The sequence below is a fragment of the Topomyia yanbarensis genome, chromosome 2 (assembly GCF_030247195.1).
Source record: "Topomyia yanbarensis strain Yona2022 chromosome 2, ASM3024719v1, whole genome shotgun sequence".
NCBI classification, from domain to species: domain Eukaryota; kingdom Metazoa; phylum Arthropoda; class Insecta; order Diptera; family Culicidae; genus Topomyia; species Topomyia yanbarensis.
Window position 1 is genome coordinate 7,669,731 of NC_080671.1, and position 25,636 is coordinate 7,695,366.

The window sequence follows — 25,636 nt, forward strand, 5'->3', positions numbered from 1 at the left end:
CGCGATCATGAATCGGTTTCGTCCGAAAACCCCTATTCTCGGCCCTAGTAGCATAAGTCCAATGCCTTCATGTAGACCAATCAAAAAGATGATGCTCATATCCACTAAACTACACATTCCATGGCGACAAAAAATCGAATTTATGCACACGAAGGCACATACATGCGACAAACAAACATACAAATGGTAGAGCCCTTCGCGATCATCTACGCAACCTACACCCGCGCTCTCGCAGACATGATAACATCCCGGTGATAATATGAATGTCTCAGCACTTATAAACATTCAAAAGCGGTCTCAAGCGTGAACCTACGGTCACTCGCACTTGCGCGATCATGAAGTCCGGAAGTCTCTATCCTCGATTCTTAAAGTATAGGTCCGTGCCTTCAATTGAATCAACTAAAAAGAAAGCTCTCATATCCACCGGACAACACGTTCCATGGCGACATGACCGGGAACTCTAGTGATATGGAATAATTCGCTCCCTGTCAGAATGTGATTCGTGCACTGGAAACTAAATATCAGAATGATGAGCTTGGCCATCCAAGAACACACGCCAATATGTGAATGGCCACAGGGTTACAAAATCGAATTTATTCACGCAAAATCACATACACGCGAGCACACGCGACAATCACGGCAACATACGCAGGCTTTAGCTCTTCGCGATCATCTACGCGTACCTACACACCTAGAAAAAATCGTGTAAATTTACGTCTCCGGACCCTGACTTACATTTATGTTTCATTTTAATTTTACATGGCGTTGAATTTCGCAAATCATGTAATTTTACACCACATATCGTCGCTGTTGTGCTATCTTATGACAAACGCCATTTTGGGGTAAACTGAGTTAGATATGCCACATTACTTGGTTGAAAAATCTCTACAAAGTGGCGTTTTCAGAATTTTGAAATTCTACTTGGTTAGTTAGATATAGCGAGAAACATGATGAGAAATTGTGAATTTTTTGCATCAAATTACTGTATCTAGCGATTTGTTCAAGTTATATTGAAGTTTTAGATGTTTTTATGTGTGAAAATGTCTGAGGAACACAATGGCATAAACATTTTCAAAAGAAAATTACACGAGTTGTGAGAAAAACACAGTTTTAGTTTTAAACTGGAAATAAAGCATATTTGGCAACACTGTAATCAAAAATAACAATTTTTCTAGATTCCCTGACCCATTTCCTTCAAAATGCAATTCACCGATTGTTTATAGACCATTTGAACGCAAAGATATGAATAAAAGTTAAAAATTGATGATTTTTTTCTATGGAAAATTTTCCATGCACGATTATGACACGTCCTACAAATTTTGTCATCAATACACGCCTATGACACGTGTGAGTGCGACTTTTGTTTACATTCATAGTAAAAACTCGCAACATAGTCAACCGATCTTCGTATTATTTGAGAGATTAATTCAGAATAGATAGAAGCATCAATTGTCTTCTTTGGATTGTTTATACCATTTATAAGTTTCAAAATATTCAATCTCAAACTTTAAAAATCGTTTTTCTCGAAATGTGCTAAATGGCGCTTGTCATAAGATAGCACAACAGCGACGATATGGCGTTTGTTCTGAATGGCAGTTCGTGTAATTTTATGTCATTGCGCATGTAAAATACATGTTTCATGTAAAATTAAACGGAGCGCGGCTTTATTTCGTCATTTCGTAAATTACAGTTTACTAAATTATGTCATGCTTGCAATTACGTCAAAGATAACATTCATATTTTTTGGTGTGTACGTTCGCGATCACGCAAATTTTATAACACTCCGGTAACGATGTGAACGTTTTATTACATACGAAGTTACAAACACGGTTTCAAACGCGAACCCGCAAACGCGCGCGATCATGAATCGGCCACGTCCTGAAATCTTTACCCTCCATTCTAGCGACTTATGTCCATACAATCAGTTATACCAATCACAAAAAAAGCTCACTTCCACTAGACAACACGTTCCATTGCGACATGACTGATACGGAAGAACCAACTTTCTTTTAGAATCTGAACCGTACACGAAAAATTAAGTATCAGATTCACGGTCCGCGCGCGATAATTCTAGAACACATGCGAATATGCGAAAGGGAAACCGTTTTAATATGGAATTCATACACGCGGAGTTACATACATGTTAGCACACGTGACATACAAACGCACACACGATCAAACACGTCAACGTACAAATGTTCGAGTCTTTCGCGATGATACCCGCAATCGCGAAGTCCCTACGCCCGCACATACCTGAACCGTACAATAAATATCACATTCACCATTGCCTGTTTCGTCTGCAATTGTAGTGTGTGATTCTGACAGGGAGCCTTTACGAGAACCTAGCTCTACAGCTCCAGTTGGACAACACTCGAAAAAAAAATTGTTGAGCTGAGTCGATTGATAGTAAAGACTTGGTCCTCCAGACCTAGGAACAAATCTTAAAAATCTCCTCGTATAAAATCAACCCCTCCCATCGGAAAATTTTCTGCTCACAGGCCTGCTTAGAGGTGGAGGTAAAAATAGTAAAACTAGGCCTTACAAAAATGATTATCTGCATAAAAACTAACATGTTTGATGCTTGCATAAGCTTTATATGGGTTTTTCCCTATACTTTGCTTCAGTAATAGAGTTTCAGGAGATGCTTTTACCTGACGATGGTAACTATATTGCCATTATATTTTTCATACCGGTTTTTATTATTAAATAAATGTAAATATGTTCTAAATTATGTGAAAGAACCGTGCATCCATTAATATAACATTTATTATTAGCTCTGTGCTCTGGGCCTTATAAAGGGTTAAAGTCTCATCCTATAATAACCGATGTTCGTCTTAACGACTAATGGATGGGTTGGTGCGTCCAGCATCTGATTGTACTGCTCTGGTTTCCACCTTAGAGAGCATAAGAGCTACATACGAATACACCATTGTTCTTGGCGATAACAAAGCATTCGTGTGTGCTATCCACCATTTCTTAAAGGGCGAACACGAAATTATTGCGACACCGAAAATGTCATGCTAATTTTCTTATAATGTTTAAAATCAAACCAAAATTTTCGGGTAGTTTTATACATATATTTACTTCAAAAATCAAAAGAAAAGTTAATCGATGGAGCCTTGAGTGTAAAATTGAACGCATTTTCGCTTGATGCCCCTCCATCAAAGTCTTTACAGTGTAATCCGGTACCAGTTTCTTAGTTTTTTTCCATTTTCTTAACATGTTCTTCTCGCCTTTGACTGTCTTCTTGCGCTTCTCGAGGCACTCAGATTTGTAGATCTCGCCATTTACTGTGCCCTTTGTCACGAAAGGCTCACTCCTCAGTCCGCAAGAGCAGATGGCCTGTCAAATGAGATATTTGGAGGCGAACTTCGACATTTTCTTCTTCTTAAATTTGTCGTTCACATAGAACTTGCTCTTGCCGGTGAAAAACTCCAACCCCGGAATTTGCTTAAAATCGGCTTTTACATACGTTTCGTCGTCCATCACATAGCAGCCATATTTTGTCAGCATCTTCTCGTAGAGCTTCCGTGCCCGAGTTTTAGCCGTCGATTGTTGCCGCTCATCGCGGTTTGGGAAGTTCTGTACCTTGTATGTATGTAGTCCAGCTCTCTTCTTTGCATTCTGGACGTAGCTCTGCGACATGCCGATCTTTTCAGCCAAATCACGGCTTGAGACGTTGGGATTTGCTTTAATCATCCGCTTCACCTTTCCCTCCGTCTTTTTGTTCTCCGGTCCCGGTTTTCTTCCAGCTCCTTTGCCGTGGTCCAACGTCAACCGCTCCTGGAACCGCTTCAACACTCTGGAGACGGTTGAATGGTGAATGTTCAACATTTTTCCCAACTGCCGGTGCGACAGGTCAGGAAATTCCAGGTGTTTGGAAAGAATTTGTTCTCTCGACTCGCGTTGGTTCACCTCCACAAAAACACTTATTACTCTTCTTCTATTCCGCACGGAACTACGTCAAAGTATAGCCTCGGTGGGAGAGGGGGGCGAGGCTCGTTGTGCTTTCATATCACCTGTTTGATTAGCTCGCTAGTTTTGTACAATTAACTCGTAGCCTCGCTGGATCCATTCATTTAGCTCCAATTTTCGTGAGCTTTTTAAATCCCAGCTTTGTCGCGTTCTACTCGTACAGTCCCCGTAGATGAATTCACCTCACTCCGACTGAGAGTTCCACAGCGGCGGAATTTCTCCTGATACCGATACCTGCTTCCTTGAGCGGAGATGTGATTTCTCTCGGCACCGTTGCCCGTTTGGTAAACCAATTAGCCTTCTCAGCGGGCATACCGGCAGGTGTTGAGGTCTGTCGCCAATCTCCACTACAAGTAACCTGTAAAATATTCTCAGAAGAATTTAGAAGATAATTTTTACAAAAGGAACTTTGTACAGAATTCTATTTAAAACATTAGGCTAATTTTTAACGAACTTATTTGATTTTTCAAATATTTCGGGCGGTGTTTAATTAATTTATTATTAATCCAAATATACTAAGAAATTAAACATTTCAGATTAAGTCTACGGTTATGCAACCGTATAGGGCTGTCCCTTGTAGTTTTTAAATGTGGTTTTTGTAACTACTATTAACTCTAAATCGTATAACAAGTTAATAACAGTTAAAGATTGTACCATACAAACCCACAGAGCACCCCCAAACTTGTCGATGTTTACGATATTAAGGCAATATAAAACAATTGTCAACAAAACAATCAAAGTATGATCCCAAATAAAAGCTCTCTAGCTGCCAGCCAGTTAAACGTAAGATTGTACTAAAAGTTCAACCACACAGATGCCACCATAATCGTAAACCTGTGCACCATTGCAGCACTAGTGCAAGGACACAGTTGTTATCACATCACTAACTCCCACACAAGACGTTTTCGAGGATAGCACACAACGAAAGCAGCTCGAATCATGAATACCGCCAGCAGCTTTTGGGGTACGTTCGATATGCTGATGGGCCGGGAGGCACGGAAAAAAGGTGGCCAGGATGCGCTCAAGGTGGCCCACTGGGTGACGGCGTACGCCGGTGTGCGGAAACTGCCGGAATCGGCGCCCGGGTGAGTGTAGTATTTTATCTAGCATATTTTTATTTTGGTATACAATATTTCGTTGATAATTATGAGTGACGGTAGAAATGAAATATTTAATCGCTAGCACAGGTGTGAATGACCTTCGGTGGCCTATGCGAGTTGACTCGGCAGGTCAAATTTTATCGTGTGGGTAACGAGTGTCATCAAATATGAAAATTGTGTCATCTATTATTTGTCGTGTTCTGTCTGATTAGCGGGTTAATGGGAAAGCAAATGAATAGCTTCAAAGGGCGCAGAGAACCAATACAGAGTAATGACTTACTTATGGGTCCGTTTATTACTATACGGAGTGCCACAGCTGATGTTCCATTTTTTTTTAAATTGAGCATGAAGAATTATTAAACAACATAAAATGATAGCTGATACTTTCAGTATTAAAAGTACGCTGAATTCATTACAATTTTTTCAGCTCGTTTTATGCAATTGTGTTCCTGAGTCAATATCCCTGTTTTATTTTATAAACATAATACTAGAAGTTCAAATCTCAAGTTATACAAGCAAAACATTCCAAATTACCATAATTTCATTTGTTCTAACTCGTAATATAATTCGACACTGACCAATGAATATAAACTATCGACTTTGAGAAGTCGGAAGCCCTCCATTTCCGCTTAATTTCGAAATCATACCCCTTCCTCTTTCGAATAAAATTAGCTCTAGTTAGAACATTTTCAAAACCTTGATTTTGAAGCTCCAAGTGTAAGCGAATTTATGGTGGCGTACGCAAATTTTCAATTTTTCGTTCACTACTTTCATCACATATGCTATAGCGGGAGGTGATGAAACGGATAGTGGTAGCTTATCGAATTGATATTGCATGCTTTTGCACCAGGGCTCTTTAATGAGTGACATAATTGTGCTATTGCTTGGGCGAAGGTGAAAAACAACTTTTCAAAAGTCGTGCATGAAACCGGAACCGCCTTTGTTTGCAGTTTCTGTAATTTGATTGTATATACGAATATTTCGTTTTTGGGTTGCAAAAGTGGGCGGGGGGAGCGAAAATTCCTTTTCGTCGAGGGTGTTTGATTTTAGGAATTAGTTAAATCGATTTTTAAGACCATATGTGTGTTTCTCAAAATTAAGGTCGGTTCTCTGTAATTTGAGCTGCAATTATTAATAATGCATTCAACACTCAACTTTTACACTGTTAATCGCTCAGAAAATTTATTAAATTTATTGCATCAAATTGCATTTTTTAGAGATTATGGACAATATTGCGTTTCGAATAAGGATCTAGTTAATATATAACTATAATTAGTTAAACAAATTAGAAAAACCCGCTTTCGCTGAGTTGTTCTTGACATATCACTTGGCAATAGATTAAATTTTTAACGAATAGATTCAGTAGGCAGTTAAAAATAAATTTTAATGCTTTTCTTAACAGACTATTTTCACATTATTCTCCCAACAAAGTTTCCAACGTAAAAGTACATTGAACCATGCGAAGGCGCGCGTATGAACAACTTCCTTGTTCTTCCATGGGAACTAGTGCAGCCGTCTGCAAGAGTGGCGGTATAATGTCATGTGGTAACACTATGGCTTTACCTATAAATATATGTTTAGCGATTGCTATCTTGTCCCGTCAGTGGAACGTCTTGAGTACACGCAAGTCCCATAAATTACTAACATAACTGATGGAATGGACCTTGCTTAGAACGATTAGGCTAGGAAAAGTTTGTTTCCACAAATTCGCTAGCTCAGTCAGGGTTTAAACATTTGTTCGATTTGAACACAATATCTTAGTTTCCAAAGTTTTCTAGTTCAAGTTAGGGTCGATAATGATTCGGTTAATCAATTAATCTATGGTAATCGAATAACTTTTAATCGATTAGTAACAGTTAGATAATCGAATTAATCGATTAATTTGTCGCGATTATTGTCACGACTAGTTCCACAAAAATGTAAATGATTGTTTTTTTTTTTTAATAATTGGCACATAGAAATTACTACTAAATTTCCCAAGTGACCGACGAAATCGGGTGCTCCGGGGTTGACCGATTAATCAACCGACTTAGTTGGGTATCGTCGGTGAACCATTTTCGTCAGCCTCTTAATCGCCAAATTTAATCTGTGTCAATATGGTTCCAGTTTTAAACCACCAACTAATCAATTTATTCGGTTGAAATGGACCGATTTCAATAGATTTCGCCGGTCACATTTAATCGGCTGTCGCATCGCAAACCAGAAGTATTATAATACTCTTTATTTCTTGCACTTACGTGTCACGAGTGTAAATCCGCCTCCGTTGGTATTAGTTTCTTCACTGATAGTGCTGGCAGATTTTTGAGCACGGGTTTTCGTTATGTGTCGTCTAATCACCAAACTAACACGTATTAATTTACCTTTGAAATGCGCAAAGAATAATCTTGTAACGGTTCCGCAGTGTATTTGTAGGAAGGAATGGCCTAGTTGTGACGAAAACGCCATTAGGAATAACTGGTAAGAAGTTTCTCCAAGTATCCTCCGTAACAGATTCCACTTCCCCGTATTGCAACATGATTTTTCATAGTCGCGTAACAAATACTCGATATTGATATTCTCATTATCCGATATCTTATTTTATGCGTTGTTATCCATTACCTCGTTTTTTAGTTTGATATCTTAAGGCTGGACAGAGAATGAGCAAAAATCGAAAACGAAAAAAGCAGTTTTTTCCATACCGTGTGATAGATCTTCATAAAAATCAATCAGCTTATGTAGAATGTTATTACAGTGCTGCTGATTGATTTTTATGAAGATCTAACACACGGTGTGGAAAAAACTGCTTTTTTGCAAGGGGTTTCCAACAGCGTTGATTACATGTCACTCACGAAAAAAATTACCTAGATTATTTCAAAAGTCCGATTAATAATTCATTACACGATTACTGTAAAATTCCTCAATTACTCTAGATTACTTGGAATCAAAGTGAATTCCTGTTGGAATTACTTCAGATTATTCGATTATTTTAAGTGAAATCTGCTCATCGCTATTTTATTAGATAATCCATTTAACCATTCAAGTTCTGCTGGATCATTTTCACTTTAAAAGCCACAATGTATGTGAACTGACAAAAAATCTTTTTGGATATCGAGGGGCTGCATCAGCATGCAGGCCCGTAGCGTGCGGTTGGCCCGCGTCAAGGGCGCTAACCTTAGAGGGGCACTGAAATTTTGATCTGTGTTATAAAATAAGTGAAGATAAATCATAAATTATTGCTCGAAATGAAAAGACCGAGCAATAATTTATGATTTATCTCCTTAATGCTGTAGAAAAGATCGTGAAGAAAGTTAGATCTTTTATCATCGTGAAGATTTAACTCCATCCCGTACCGTGAAAATTGAAGTCTCCTCAGTGCCGCTAGAAGTTACCCAAAATCATAACGTTCTCGGCAACTATCCTAGACCCAACCAATCCTGCACTAAAATGCAACTCTGATTGAAATGTTTGGGATTTTTGTTGTTCCTGATGTACAGAACAGCAGAAACAGTAACAGATGTCCCCACAAGGGGATCGTTTTCTTGCATTTAATGCAAAACATGACGCGCGGTATGAACATGCAGACGAACCTTGTCGAAGAACATTTGCTTAGACAACACAATCGCAGACGCGATACGAGTTTGGAGGGGCATACAATTTCATCCCAACCTGTGATTCAAAATCTCACTCACTGGAGAAAGGGGTCCTTGAAAAAGCCAACCCTATTCACCCCATCAGATTCGATGTGGACACGGTAGTCCTTCAGTTGAAACTTGTCGTTTGTAATGTCAGTTGCTTGCTTTAGATAGGAGATCACTATTCTGAGTTTATGTGGTAAAACATTCTGTAGCGGCTGAATTTTTTTTCGAAAGCTTTAGAGTACTTATCTTTGATCCGAAAGAAGATCAGACATGGCACGACCTAGTTTAATACGTATGATTTTTTAAACGAGAATCGGACTCTCTTCGATGGTGAATGCCCTGCCCGTTGCCATCAAACACCCACTGTCAACTGATTCCACACGTGAACAGTTCAAGATTTGTGCGATAATTTACATAAAATGAACGATAGTCAAACACGAACGATTTGCGATCGAATCTTTTAGATATCGAGTTTTTCGGCGTTGGTACAGGTTTCCAGCCATTGGAAATAAATGAAACGGTTGGTGAAGGAACAAATATTCAAATAAATTTTTCGGATTGTTGTATGATAGAGGCGGGTTGTATTCCTAAATCGCTTGCTCAGTTGACTGATCCGTGTAGTCTCCTGAAAAAATTCGTCCGTTGCTTTTAAACATCTAACGATAACTGATTTCACGAAGTCTCCTAAAAAACGCCTCGTCAATCGCATTCAAGCACTTGACTACGAATGATATTGCAAATAAAACCTGCAAAGTTCTCTTGGTGCTCTATATTGATTTCTACCCGGTTAGACTGCCACAACGTTGAACAATTTCCCACCAAGGACGCTAGTCTTGGGAGAACACTGAAAATTTTATTTGCTTCATTGACTAAGTGTAGATAAGTCACTAAATAAGTCCGGATATTTGTGCAATTTCCAAGTGCACACTAAATTATTACTCGAAAGTCGAACTGAAAGGGGCGCAAAACTGAGACTCTGGCAAGGGCGCAAGATAACCACGCTACGGCTCTGTCAGCATGGTCTTTCACCGATATTAAACAACTTGCTATCTTTCGAATGAGGATTCACAAACATCACAATGTGGCAAGTGGGTCTTCTTCAGGATTCATATCATAGCCCCCTTTTGTACAATTTGGTTGTAAATGATGACGATTAATGTTTTGTAATTTTTTGCACGGATCCATTTTTTCGTACATCAACAAGAATATGGTAAGGTGCTCTAATGTGTCCAAGCTCGACGGCATATTCATTCAAAATTTTACTGCTTTACCGTTTATATCTTAGAATTAGCCACAATTTAGTATATCCTTGGGATCGTTGACACTCTGCTCATAGACTTTTAGTTCATCGTTACAGATAGTTTAATTATAGAGGATCTCTGTTCGATGAAGAGTCGATAGCACTCCTCGTATTTTCTGGGGAAAACACAGAATCTCCAGAGTGTTTTATCTGAAAAACCATTCCAGATTACCTTAGTTTGGGTCCCTTCCAACTACTCCATTCCAGACTGAGAAGGCGCAAACTCTAGCTTCACCTTAGCTAGAGAGAACGCATTAGCACGGGGTTTGGAGCTTGTCACGACGGAATATCACGACATTGAATGTGTTGTCTGGTCATGAGATGAGTATTGTCGTGCCAGATCCTAACTAAACGATTTCTTTTGGGTACTGGGTATGCTGGAGATAACTATCCAAAATTTAGTATTACTTTTTTTTCTAACATTGTTTGATCTCTACTACGAGTTTCTTAGAAAATCTAATGTTGCACTATCGAAAAGCAAATGCTAATAACGGTGTGAGTTTGCGTTCATCCTCTCCCTGCCATCGATGTCCGCTATCTCTTCTCTGTCTCTAATATGAACTCTACCACTCCCTTTGTGAATGTCGCTCTTGTGAATGACTCCGTTGTCAATGTATTTCAAAAGAAAATAAAATGTTTTCAAAGTCTTCAAAAATGTTCCGAATTGCCTCCCTTATTGTAAATGAAGTTCAGTCAATATCTTAGGCCTAAGGAAATTCAATTAAAAACTTTTGTATATTATCAATATTGCTAGTTTTGGAATGGCCATTGAATTAATATAAAAATAATCTCAGGTTTAAAAAAAAATTGAAGCTGTAGTACCTTAGATTTAAAAACATTAAATTGTAAAACAATAAAATGTTGGAACCGTCACGCTAACATAGACGTGTCAGTTAAAATAAACAATCTAAATATAAAAATTAATCACTACGAAAGAACCCAAATAAATACTTCATTTGCTTCAGAAGGCAACAGTTAATGTGTTGCCGTTTGTGTTCATTGTTGCCTTGTTCCCAAATCATTGTCAAGAGTTGTACTTATCTTGAAAAAATATATGATACCTTGAAAATCTAATCTCATACATATCTGCAACGATGCAATATACTGAATTTTGAAATAATGTAGGATTCATGATGAATGCAAGAGTAACTAGAAGATTCAATATTTTGCAATGTCGTCCTCTAACGCGACATTTAGACTTCTGTATTTTGTGGTTTCAAAACACCACGGAATTTTTGCGGATTTCTTCGACGACGAGTTATTAAAAGCAGCATCAGGCATGCAAACGTTTTCCTCCTAAATTGGAATAAGTCTAGCAAGAATCGAAATTCACGGATTATTTTCTTTCTAAAATTTAAGTGGAATAGGTCAATAGATAAAAAAGGCCGAAAAGTCGTCTGTAAAAATGCGAATAAATGGTTTGTCAAATGCATGTAACATTTTGTGGAGGGGAAGTTAGCTAAACTGAAACTTAACGATTATTTCGTAACGTGCTTACCAGGAGTGAAAAAATATCTAATAGAGGGTAAAACGTAAGCCATTTTTGGGATGACGATTGTGTGACAAATGCCAAAATCTTAAAAGATTCTAAATCGAAAAACACAACGGGGAATGCATGTCAGACTGATCCAGTAACATTTAATACAAAATCTATTTTTGAAAGTAGGTAAATCCTGTTTCTTATTCACATTATTATATGACCCAGTTTATCATTTATCCCTTTTTGTCGATGATATTTAAAAAACTAAAATGTTTAAACACCCGTTTTGGTATTCGCCGATAAAGGATAACGCTACCGGGTGTAGTTTACTATACAGAACACAAGAGTACCTTGTAGCCGGCAATGAGGATCGTTATACCCTGTTAGTTATTACTCGAGTTTATGGCCCAATCATTTTGATATATTCTGAAATACAGGTTTTGACTGAAATTTAAGTATATGAGAGTGTTATTAAACCACTAGTAAAATATCTTGTGAAATTCATATGTGGAATAACTGAAAAAATATTTAAAAAATGAGAGCTAATAGGTGAAAATCGAAATAAAATTGGTCTTGCAGTTTCGAATTATTTTACGGTTACTTTATGATTAATTGATTACATTGTACCTATGGTGGATTACGTGAATTATTTTAGGAATAAAGACAATTACCCTGATTATTATTGATTACCAATGTAATCAATGGATTACCGAATTATTTAGAAAAATCAAAGTAATCTTTGATTAAGTCTCACTATGTTGGCTTGTTGGAAACCCCTTGCTTTTTTGGTTTTGGAAGCCTAGCCCAGCGTATTTGATCAGAGCCCCATTTCTTGCTTCAGTGACTCACTCATCTCGATTTTTTATATTGGCAAGACTAAAAGAAACAGCTTCTTTTGATCTTCACACAATGTTCACAAGATTAAAATAACAATTTATTCTTAATTGCTTGAAGCTGGCATAGGCAGAAAGATGGCTTGATATCGCAATCGTTGTTTTCAGAGCTTGGTTGGTGGTACTAAGATAACCGATTTTACACGTGAATCTACAGCGGGTAGTATACAGTGCGCGCCACTCAGAAAATCAAGCGAAAGCATCTTTTAACACTGGCGCTTATTCGTTCAGTGAGCCATTCACGCTAATGCAGGGGGCCCAGACATACAGATTTCAACAGTATATAGCTTCAGAACGGATTCTGTTTTGAAGGAACAATCCACTTTTTGAATGAAATATGATATAAATATAGTTTTTGTCCATAGTAGAGTTATAAAAGTTCAAAAACAGGGTAAAATGAACATAAAATCTGTTGCAAGTCGTCTGAAACAAGTCACAGTGATTTGGTGTTTTCAGTAAAATTGTGTATTTTGTTAAAATAAAAAAATGTTTCTGAACATTGTAATCAAATCAAAAATAAAATTGCTAGGCTTAAGGCTTTGATTTAAAGGATTTCGTCATAAAGATGTCCCATAAACCTATAACTATAAGCATAAACAGATTAAGAGTAACAGTCGATGTATATGGCTAGGTGTCGCATTACATAGATGAAGTCATTAATATTTCTAAGATATGTCATACTTTCAGCAATCGAAGGAAGTCGAAAAGATAAGAAAACATTTGATGTCTAGAAATATGCGTTGCGTTTCTCTTTATAGCATCTATATAATTGATCCAATCTTTTTTCACGGTTGGACAAATATTACTAGTTTAAAAGTTTATCGCTGCAGTATCACACTTTTTGATTGATTGATAAATTGCAGACAGTATACGGAAGACTGGGAGATCGCATGTTCGATTTCCGCTAGAGTGCATATCTTTTCTCACTGCGTCCAATAGAAAGGTGAATTAACAAAATTTCGTTGAAGTTCAGTTTAACATATACTGGTCCTATTCTATAAATTTGGTGAGATTTCTTTGTATAGTTTTTAACGAAGCTAGAAAATTCGGCCAAGCTAATTCAAAAAAAAAATTAACTCGCGCATCGCAAGAATCCGACATTATCGTGAACAGCACAGTTTTTATCTTCTGAAATAAATTTGGTGCAGAAACATGCAAACAAAAAAAAATTTAGATTTTCCAGGAAATTCTTGCCAACACAAAGTCAGATTTATTTCACAACCTAAGAAACTTACCGCGAAGAGTGCCTTCAAAACTGTATCTTAGGCAGAACTGTGGTTCTATGATTCTTTGGCATGATTTGAAATTGTACCCTGTACAAAATCAGTTTTGGAGTAGTATTAAGCCAATATTGTAGCTTTTGTGGACAAAGACAATACGCCAAATTACCTGGAGTACCGAATGGAGAAACAAGTTTTCATTCTTTTACGGAAAATAAACTCATCCCAACTAAACATTCAAAACTATTTTTGTATGTTACATATCTTAATTTTTTCCCAACTCGGATAACGAAATAAATTTTTTTGTTCTACGTAGAGCAGTTATTTCATGGATGGTGTTAGCAAAAAAATATTTTATTTACTAGACATCATACTATACGAAAATCAAGTAACTATCAGTTCACGACTCCATAAATAATGCATCTCTGAGATCCGTGAAGCTGTTTGCGTTGAAAATTTTATGAATCATTTCATAAGCCCAAATGGCGAGTCAGGACTAACATTCCACGAATCATGAATCATTTTGAGTTCTATAAAACTAATCACGTGAAAATATTAGGATCACGCAAAAAATTGCAAATTTGGTGAACTATGTCATGAAAGAGGAAATCTAATATATGAATTTGTAAACAATTTCACGGTTACGAATGGTTCACAACTAGATGAACCAAATCTTGATCAAGATGTAATAAATAATGAAGTAGATCTCGTCGTATAATCGATAGATAAAATCACGATCCAACATTTGGTTTATGAATAATGTCCATAAACGCGAACAGAAAAAACGATTCGGTAATAAATAAATATTTAAAAGAATATTGAAAACATTAATGCTTGTCTGTTATTCACTGGCCTGTCTTCGTTGTGCAAAAATGTGATGGTTCCAGAATTCAGTCGACAATTTAGAAAATATCATGAATCATAACCAATTGAGCATAATTGTAGTTCTTATTGTTCATCTCTAACAGAAATTTACTTTAAAATTGTAACTCGTCTTGATAGTAGTGAATCGATGATAGTTGGATGACTTATTGGGCCTTTTATGTTGAATGCAGTGATGGTGATTGATGAAAATATTGTAGATTTAAAATGATGCATATCAACGTTGAATGTTGTATACTGAACCAATTGTCCTTGCTTATCAGATCATCCTATTTGTAGTAGGCGATAAAATCCAAATACATAACGCGCCAAATAGAACTTTTCATTCGTCAATAAATGCTGTACTACCTGTTGTCAGAGGCAACTCAGCATTGAGTGAAGATCGGTCCAATATGAATATTTTCTCATCGCAATCGATAACTTTAGATGCTTGATGAATGAATCAAATAGCATTCGTTGCAATTTTTTTGGGTATGAAAATGAAGATATTTTGGGATCAATAGTACTATCCGAGGCTCTAGTACCATAAAGGCTCGTAACTATAGGTTTCAAATGCCCTTTTTATGCATAAGAGCGTCAAAACTGTCTCAATCACTTCGATTGAATTCGAAAAATATTCTGGATCTCGTGCCTCACTTCTGAATGGATAAGAATCGAACATAGTGAAGCATACTCAGATTGAAAAATGATCACGCGGAATGAATGAATGGAGGGAATGCAAACAAGCGAACTTGGTTACGCATTTCATCGATACTGATTTGTTTGCAACTTGAAAATTGGTTACCATGGAAGGTTTTCGTCTGTACACATATTCGTGCATCGAAACCATGGATTACTATCAGGTTTGATTGGGTGATGAGTGTTAATTTTGATGAAAATTGGCTTCACTGGTTGAATGTTCTTAAACTCTCACCTGCCCAAACCAAGCCAGTAGTTATATGGTGTTCGGAATACTGATGTGTATTGTCATGTGCTTTATGTTTTTAGCCTTTGTCACCTTTCTTTTCAATTATTTTTGTCGTTCTACGCATGATCGTCATACATGCATACATTCATAACATACAAACGCTCGAGTCTTTCACGATAGGTAAAACCCGATCGCAATTGCAACCGTCCCGGCAATTTTTTTCAATGTTTTTGGGCTTACGAACGTGGTCTCAAGCGAAAATATACAAACGCCCGGTCTCGTGCAATCATGAATCATACTCTCATAGGAGCTTCCGCTCTCAAATGGTGGAACTTATATACACTAGAGAACAAATCACAAGGCACCATAGCTGGATACTTCAGTGATATGAGGAAGCTCACTTTTTCCTTTCATCTGAACCGAGCAATCAAAATTAAACATCAGAATGGCGGCTTTCGCGAATATTAGAAAACCCACGCGAATATGCAACCGACTACACGATTATATATGTGAACGAATTCAAACACGCTAATATACGCATCATAAAAACGACCACACTTCGAAACACGTTGACGTACAAATGCTTGTTTACTTCGCGAAAATACAAATCCACATAAAATCGCGATCTTTCGTTTCAATTTTCAATGATTATTTGAAATGTCAACTCAAATCATCGTTACTAAAAATGAGCTTTACGTTTTTTAAGGCTCCTCCAAATCAAAATCCTGGCTATGGGTTTGAGCATAAACAAATTCGATGCACTTCGACAGTCGACTTCCTACTCAACGTGTCGGGCAAATTGACTGTTTAAAATAAATCGGATTTTGCTAGTAAATTTGCAACGGATTTTAAATTTAATAACGTTTAAAGTCGTTATTAAATTTAAAATTTCCTAAGTTAGAAACAAAACAAGATATTTTTCTTAATTTATCAAAGCCGCCTATTTCTGTTGTGACTAAAACATTTTTAAAATCTAATAATAAATCAAAAATTAAATCAAATTTAATAATTAATAGATGTTCTCGTGTTTATGTTATGAAATCTACCAAGATTTGGAGACAATTTATCATAAATTCACCATTTCAAGATTGAAACCTGTGCTTGTAGGACATCATCCGTTTTTTTTTGGTCTCTGGATTTGTCTATCTGACTAAACAAGTCAGTTTGTCAAATAAGGAGTTGAAATAGAAATATAAATTTAAGTTTTACCAAAAAATATAATCAAATGAAATGAAATTATTAAAACTAAAAAAATCTACATACGTTTTACTACGACTCATATACAAATAATGAAGTATCATAAAAAACTTATTTTCCTATCCTTAGCCATATCGCGTGTCCCGAATACTTTAAAAGACGAGACAAGTCACATATGACCCCTCTCTCTCCGTTTCATTTTACTTCCATAACATTGAGGTACCTGCTTGTAAATAGAAGGTGTGCGTATACCTTGCTTCAAATAGTGTAAGGCAGATGCCATTACAATATATGAAGACAGTGGGAAAACGTTTATTGCACTGTACCTATTATATATTGCACTTTCTGAATGCAGATAGACTCGTGAACACATTCAAGGCGAATACTGAAACCTGACGATTCAAATCATTACATAAACAATATTTTATCGATATCGAATGTTTAGAAATCTGAATGCATTATGGATTGGATTGAATAACTTCGAAATGGAATAGTCCCCACTATTCAATTGAAGCAGGATATCATCATGATCAACAGTGTCATTTCAAACATATTTGTAGCTAAGGGGGCTATTGTGGATTCAGCGCACAACGCTCTTGTGTTGGTGTGTCATTTTAGAAAGAATGGCCAGCACTCTCGAATGTAATCGTAACCTTTTCATTAGATTTATCGTTAACGAATTCGGGAAATTACACACAACAGTGCCAAGAACCGAAAATCGCGCCGAATTGGCAACGTACAAGGTTACAGTGATGCCCAATCGAGATGGCAAGCAAAGCACCGCGGCTAAAGCTAGAGTGCGTCAGCTATACATAATATTATTGTGATTGCGTCACAATGGACGAGGCGGATTTTAAACAGTTCCTTGGTGACGCTACTAGAACAAGAAATGTTTGAGATAAGTTCAAACTATTATGAGTTAATAAAATTACCGAAAAAATACTTGGTTTGACGGGCGACTTGCACTTGTGGGCTGGAAAGTGAAATTTTTGTGACAACTGGCCCCATTAATCAAAATATTTGTCTAAAGGAAAGTTGTTGTATATTTTTTGAAGAAATACAGTTGTTTCGTGCTGTTTTGATCAGACCTAGCTTCTTGTTATAGGGGGAAAATGGTTTAGGGATAGTATACCGCCAAGAACGTTGCTACTTGCTGACGACACTTCAATATTAATTCTTCAAAAGAATTGAGGTTTTTGTAAACAAACTTATTTCGCTTATTATTCCGCTACCAAGTTGAATTTCATTACACATGAATCAACATCTTTACCATTGGTAGAATCAATTTCAAATGTTTTCTGTGTTGAAATTATAACAAACTAGCTAAAACCCATCGCGCGTTGCTGCGACTTTCAACGAAATAGGAGGAAAACACAATTTGTTCCGAAGCGCCATCTGGCGGGCAGATAGTCCCCAGCCAATAGCGCACAAACACGCTCCTTAACAAATGCCTACTACGTACAAATTTTTACGGCAATCGGTGAAGCCGTTTGGGAGTCTATAAATCATATACATACAAACATTGACTTTTATATATATAGATTAAGAGAAATTAGCAAATCAAAAGTTTGTTTACAAATCTTATTTGCCCTATTCAAAAGTTTATGTGGACTTTATCTCGGCAGTTTTATCTTTTACACACATTGTAAACTTTTGTTGGATGCCAAATCTCAAGGTGAGGGATGTAATGATTTTTAAATCAATTTTGTAAAATAAAATAAAAAAAAACCTGTTTTAATCCACCTAGCGGTGCAATTGTGCCTTTCTCATTTCTCTAAACTATGGCACGGAGGCTTTTTATGTTCAACATAATTGTGGAAATGTCCATTACATTCTTAGTACACTTTGCACTTATACACAATGGCATGCCAGCCACGAACTTGATGAGCTACGTGTCGACGGTGAAACACTTGAAACAAAAAAATATCATACTCCATTAGTCTAACCAGCATTAGATCAATGTTATCTGCTTGCTAACTCATTTTGTCATGCGGGGGTGGGTATGTGAGGAGGGTGAAAGTCCCATGAACGAACGACTCCCCAGCTTAAATTGGTATGCTTTGTAATATAGTGGTGGTTTAAAGATGATGGGGTTGAAAGGGAGGGGTATGAGGTGGTGGTCTGAGGGGTGATTTAAGGAGATTTTTAAAGGAGGGGAGTGAACAGTAGAGGGGGGGGGGTGTAACCCGTCTCCGTAAACCATCAACTACGCCCCTGTTAAAATCCAGAAACCTTATGCGAGTCGAAAAAAAAATTTGGCCCTCCGGGATTAGGTTGACGTTTTTCAGAGTGATTGCATAACCTTTCTATATGAGAAAGGCAAAAATGTGCAAAATCCAAAAAAGTGAATCTTCGTCAAATTTTTTTCGTGTTTGCATCAAATCTCGACGTTTTATGCACCTTGAATACATTTAGCATCAAAAATAAAAATTCTATTTTTAATTTTTCCTATAGTTTTTATGAGAAATTTCTGTGTGGCCGCACTCTGAAACCCGTAATTCCGGAACCAGAATTCCGATCGATCCAAAATTCAATAGCAGCCGATGGGAAGGTTGCACCTTTCATTTGAGACTAAGTTTGGGCAAATCGGTCCAGCCATCTCTGAGAAAAATGAGTGACATTATTTGACACATACGCACATACATACACACATACACACACATACACACACACATACACACACACATACACACACATACAGACTTTTTCCGATCTCGACGAACTGAGTCGAATGGGATATGACACTCGGCCCTCCGGGCCGGGATTAGGTTGACGTTTTTCAGAGTGATTGCATAACCTTTCTATATGAGAAAGGCAAAAATACAAAATTAAGGTGGAAAATTTCTAACCACCTCATCCTTCGGAAGAAAAAGAAGGTGGTGGTTGGGCTCCTTTTGTTAATGAGCCAATATATAGGGTCTGGATAGTGGTGTCGCTTCTTTGGCATCGGTAAAAGGCGGGCAGAGGCCGACGGAAAATAAATCTGACTGAAAAGGATATTGACCTTGCATTTGCAAGTTTTACGGAATGGAAAAATCAGTGGCGTATAGCTTCAAACTCAAAATAATTCCAATCCAAAATTGACCACCAAAATTGGTTTTCATGAAATGACATTATTAATTATCATGTATTGCACAATATTCATTTCAAAATCAAAATTTCAGGCCCGCCCCGATTTTTTTTTCTGGATTCGTCCCTGAGAAAAATATTTCTTGAAAGATGTCCTCTTTTGCGTTTACGTCTCATTAATATAAAAATGTGATATAATTCACCTGAACGCAATATTATACGTACAGAATTAAACTGAATATTGATTCAAGTGAGTATAGTAGATTTTATTTCGATAAAAATCGGATTTTCAAGCCTTAGCATTACCATGTCTCAAAAGATGCTATTAGTTTCTAAGAGGAATAGATTCTAAAAAAAATCGTTATTAAAATGGAATATTACGAGGAACCATTTCACAAAAAGTAAACCAAACGACTATGCTGATTTCATTTCTACCATCACCATTCGGCAATTCGAAGATCCCATCCGAGTAGCACCGAACGGCATTCAGCCGGCCCAATGTAACCATCTATGTATACCTACCCTTATCTGTGTACCTACCTACTTCTAGTGACGGCAGTAGCAGCACCGTCGGAGGTTTCCATTCAACAGGCAGCGATGGATTCACTGGTCTTTCCAACGCCACCGGTGGTACCGGCTTTCCATCGATTTTCCATCAGCAGTCAGCAGCCGGTGATGCCAATCAGCTGATCGTGCCGGTACCCGGACAAAACAAAACATCAACGGGCAGGGGGGCGAAGGCACGCGCCAAAAAGCTTCGACTGGTAAAACAGCCCTCGAGCAAACAGCTGAACGATGGGGAAGTGCTGCCAGAGGAGTATATGGGACCGAGGATAGAGTACACGTTAGTACTGTAGTAGAATGGGTTTTTGAACGTTTTTAATGCACCATAGTTTGAGCTTCTGTATACAAATAATGCACCATAGTTTGAGCTTCTGATAAGTATTATAATAGTGACCCACGCTTGCTATCTGCCATCAAAATGCACTCTTGTAGAAGCTAGGTGTAAATTGAAACTCGCGTACTTCGACGATAAACGGTTTCCTAGCGTCGTCTATCTGGTATTTATGTGGCTTGGTCACGCGAAGCTTGACCTGCAATGTGCCATGGTGGCAGCTTGCGGTGTAGGGTGCAGAAAGAACTAAAACAAATGGAGCGAAAAGCTTCTCTTCAATGGGGCGAGTTACTAAAATGTCTGTACACCAGATGATGTTGGGGTGCTGTTTCGGTTCGGAGAGCTTTTCATCGAAGGCTTCGATGGAAAGCTGTGTGCAGGCTGGTATTCATTGGGGTTATACTTTGTTGAAGTTTATTTGGATTGTGAAAATCGGTCAAGGCTCTCGAATGCATTCAATGAATCTGCTGACCAGAGTGTTCTTAGGTTATACAACCACTCTGAAAACCATTGGCGGATCCAGGGGGATTCCAAACCAGATTCGGCAACCAAAACTGATTTTAATTAAAAAGGGTATTACATATTACGTATTGTACATTGAATATTTCAAAATCAAAATTTCAGACGCCCCTCCGATTTTTTTTCTGGATCTGCTCCTGGCGAAGTTACAGCTGTGACGGAAGCCACTTCTCCGTATCTTGACATAAATTTGTTAATCACGATGTCAGGGGTGTGTGGAGATAATTGTAAGCGTATTTCATTGTTGTGCTGCACGTTGTTTCGCAAAACAAATGGCTTCCTAATGTTTAATATGGTGCACTTGCAGTGTGTTATCGTCTCCCGGATTGAGCACAATCTGCACTTTTAGTATTTGTTTTTTTTTCACGAGTAGCTGGTCTTACAGGTCATTTAAAAATTAATAGAAACACAATTCGTCTTCAGTCGTTCTTGCCGTGAATCTACAGTGGAACGATTTTTAGTTTCTACTTTGGGCGCGATGAGAAGGTAGACTGACCTTAATTAACCGATAATTAAAATAGATAATTTTTACATTTTTGTATTTTTATAGAACGGTCCAGGAATGTTCCCCCTAAAAATGCATTGAGTTGAGATAGAACGGGGATTTTGGGCCTCGCCAAAGATGCGTGTGATAACACAATTATATTGTGCGAAAAAAAGAAATCAAATCAGTTCAGTACATCCAACAGCAGCAGTACTCGGTTGCTCACTGTACTCGCAGTTGTCTAATTTGCATCAGATTACTGCGTTCTGTGTCTATATTGTTGTCGGGTCCTACATATTCTTACAGCGTATCAAAACCGACTCCGACGTTAGACATTGTTTATTAAGAAAATCTGCATAAAATCCATGATTAGAAACGGATAAACTTATGTAACTTGAAAATCTTTTTGATTTAATAATTTTAAACGAGAATTTCGAGCTGCATCTGTTACCTTTTTACTTTGCTTACAACAATGGCTAAAAACTGCTCCAACAAACTACCAGCAAATAAATCAATTTGTGTGTCGCTTTGTTTGCACTGTATCGTGTTACAAACCACTATATCGAAAAAAATGAGTGACGATTACAAACAGAAAGTGACCTATTATGGTCAAACTATATTCCTGTTTTCTTTTCAAGACGTTCCTTAAGATCAATTGTAAAAAGTACAAATGGAGCTAAAGATGGCCAAGGTTTACACCATACAATTTCACCATGTTAGACATAGCAACATAATCATGTTCCAGACCATCAATCAAGCAGAAGCGTTTGTTTCGCGAACGGAATATATTCGCTCACTGTTGAAATAAATATTTCAAATCCCTCCGGGGGTTGGAAATATTATTATTGTACCTGCTATTGTAGCACCTGCAGATCGTTCAGTATCCTTCCAAGGATGCTCTGTTTTAATTGTTCTGTATCTTAACCCAAGTACCCATAAGGACTAAGTTAACTAAGACTCTAGATAAGCTAAAAGTTAGAATTTCCTTTGCTATCTAGACGTATACAAGTATTTGTAATGCTTCAATGTGCCTAAAATGTAAAGCAATTAATCTAGCACTATATCGACATACAGAATATACACATCGTGCTAAAAAGTTTTTAAAGATAAATGCTATGAAGTGCTAATATAGAATATTCTTATAGTGCTTCGAGACACCGAAAAATAACAAACATACCTATGCGTTCCAATAGTCACCTAAATTAGTATGCCTTCATGTAATAAATGATGATGCAACAAAAATAAAATTAAAATGTAAATTCTGAACTATTTTTCAAAAAAAAAAATATTGCAGATATAATCCACAATAGACGTTTGCGTAATTTCAACCAAACATCAAGGTAGAGTTTGGATTAAACCAAGTATACATGAAAATCTTCGCACAGATCAGTGCTCAAACGCGTGTACCAAATTCAGGCGCGCTTTTCGACTGTGAATCGAACCCCATTTTATAGGTACTAAATCGTCAATTTAAACAGTTCGGATGTCAACCGAAAGAAAAGAAAAAAGGGTGGGTACGTTATCGAAATTTAATTTTTTCTTTTGCTGTGCCTATATAGAAGCGAAGAGTTATTTTAAACCTTTTGGCAGTCGCGCTAGTGCACTGAGTGCACGCTGCTCTGAAAATCTAGCGAAATCGTCTTAGAACACCAGCGGCTGCTCGTTCAGTGGGCCTTAGGCGCGACTTCCGGAGGGTTAAACACACGGTTCAATATTATCATTGTTGACAGCCGTTAAGGTTCTGCTGAACTAGCTCTATTCTGGCACACCATTTCACCTTTTCCGGCACTAAGTGTGCTTTAACGATACCTATAGAACTATGAAGCCGAAAAGAATATATTTTGTATGCGAATACAGAACATATCTAAAGCCATTAAATAATGCTTCGTGGTCTCTTGGGTATATTCCTTATCCCTAACCTTACAACATCCCCCAATCCTTCCCTTCAGGGAAATGATGGCAAGACAAAAATCTCCGATCAACATGGGGAACGTGCCATTTGGACCAGACGCTTCTGATTCCTGATTCCTGAGTACCCGCAAATTGAAAAACTCGTAGCTATGGCAATTTTACCCGATTTGGGTACCACGGAATAAGAAGCTGTCGAAATTCACCTTATTCGGCACGCTATCTGTGGATGTGGCAATATGAGCCAACCGGAGAGTAATGGAAACCACGGACTCACGAGTTTCCCATGGCTGAAGAGGAACTAACTCATGCTGAACTAGAGGGCTTAGGTTTAAAAGGGCCCGACAGTAAAACAAGCCTTGGGGCCCCATGCGGCTCTCGACGGCCCTGTGCACGCCTTCTTGATCCTGAAATCGATGTGAGCTGACCAATTTAGTTTTGAGTCAAGTATTACCCCAACGTACTTAATTTGATCTGCGACATTAATTTCTGAGCCAAAGAACTGTAACGTAATTCTTTGTTGCATATAAAGCACCATTGATGTTTTATTTGGATTATCATAAGGCTTGTTGCATCAAATAGAAAAGCGTGTAAATGCAAATACCTGTGAAAATTTTTCTTGGGATCTAAATGGTGGTTGTTACGATTAGGATTAAGGAGATATACTGAATGAAGCTGTTTGAGATGCTGTACACATTTGGAATTCGTAATTAAGCATTTCCGTTGTTTTTGAATAATTTGATAAAAAGCTGTTCTCGGTGTTGATGTTTACACACAATATGAGCTGGGGACGGACATAGCGTAGTTGGTAAATCGATTGTCTTGTACACAGCTCACCTGGGTTCGATTCCCAACCCCTCACATAAGATTAGTGATTTTTCTAAAGAGATTTCTGTAGACCGAAAAAGAAGCGAACGACCCGAACGTTCAAAACTCTACAATCAAAATATAAAACGAAAACATGAGCAGTCGAATATAAAAGCCAGAATGGAAGACCATGCTTCGTAAAACCTATTCAATTCTATTAGAATGTAAAAATTTAGCTGTCTAACGCGGCCTAAGGTACTAGACCATAGGAATCATTTAAAATTTTCTCTCGAAACAAATCTTCAGTGGTTTAACCACAAAAGATGGCCTGAATAGTGGTTACTGTGGCAAAGTTCCTTAAACAAAAAAAAGCATTTGTTTCATAACTCCAGTGTTTCTATTTAAAACAGAGAACTCGTAAACGTATAACATTATACTCGACAAAAATCCAATTGAAAAACTTGCGCCGTATTTTACGTTTGATGGTTTAAACTTACTTTTAGATTCTAAAATAATTAAAGGCGAACGACGATGAACCATTTTAATGTTTGGTCCACTGTTGTTAAAATTAAAATTGTTTACTGACAAACCAAATAATAACTGAATCTTGTAACAGAAAATTATGATGCTCCTTGTTTGTGAAAGTTATAGAGCAACGAGTGCTTACAATTATTCAACAACAACAATAGTAAATGGTTGCAAGTACAAAATCAAATAAAATTTATCTTCGGAAAAGTTGCCCATCACTACCAACTTCGAATGTTTGCAGATTGAGCTATTCTGTGGCAACTTTCTTTTGGAGAACGCAAATCTTTAGAAAAAATTGAAAATACTTCGTCGGTATTCCCGAATCTCGGAAACAAGGAAACATGAATTCTCAAGACTCGGTAATTCAGGGAAAAGCAAAAGTTCCTGGACTCCCGGGTTGGACACTATTACGGATCAACAAAGTTTAGGAATTATCATCATTTATTAATTCTTTTCTCGAAGTTTTAGCCGAGCACCAATAAAAACCTTTTAAGAGATATTCAGTTTTTTCCTAACTTAAGCATTAGGGTGGGACAAAAATTACATTCCACTCCGAGCAACTTTTTAGGTATCGTTTGGGCCCTAAAACAACTGTGCAAATTCTTAGCTCGATCGGCTAAACTATATTTTTGCGCCCACTGTTTAAAGTTTACATGAGATTTTGCATGGGAAAATTAACTTTTACAAAATAATTCCTCCAGGAGTCGCCCATTACTTCCTAAAAATAAATCGTTATGCGGCTTTTATGGGAAATTTGACAAAGAAACAAAGTCTCGAAAACCACGAAACGATCTGACGCTTGATAAAAAAGTTATTAAGCAGAAACCGATTGATGCTCTGACGATTGATAAAATA

At 37.4% G+C, this 25,636-nt stretch overlaps 1 protein-coding gene across 1 annotated transcript in view; it reads left to right on the forward strand.

The window, feature by feature from the left end:
• The window catches only part of LOC131678355 (uncharacterized), a 152,612-nt gene that overhangs the window by 4,341 nt on the left and 122,635 nt on the right, over nucleotides 1-25,636 (forward strand). The window contains exons 2-3 of the mRNA XM_058958429.1: nucleotides 4,645-5,060; nucleotides 20,191-20,484. Coding sequence (XP_058814412.1) covers nucleotides 4,915-5,060; nucleotides 20,191-20,484 — 440 coding nt within the window. The 5' untranslated portion in view covers nucleotides 4,645-4,914. The remainder of the gene's footprint in view (nucleotides 1-4,644; nucleotides 5,061-20,190; nucleotides 20,485-25,636) is intronic.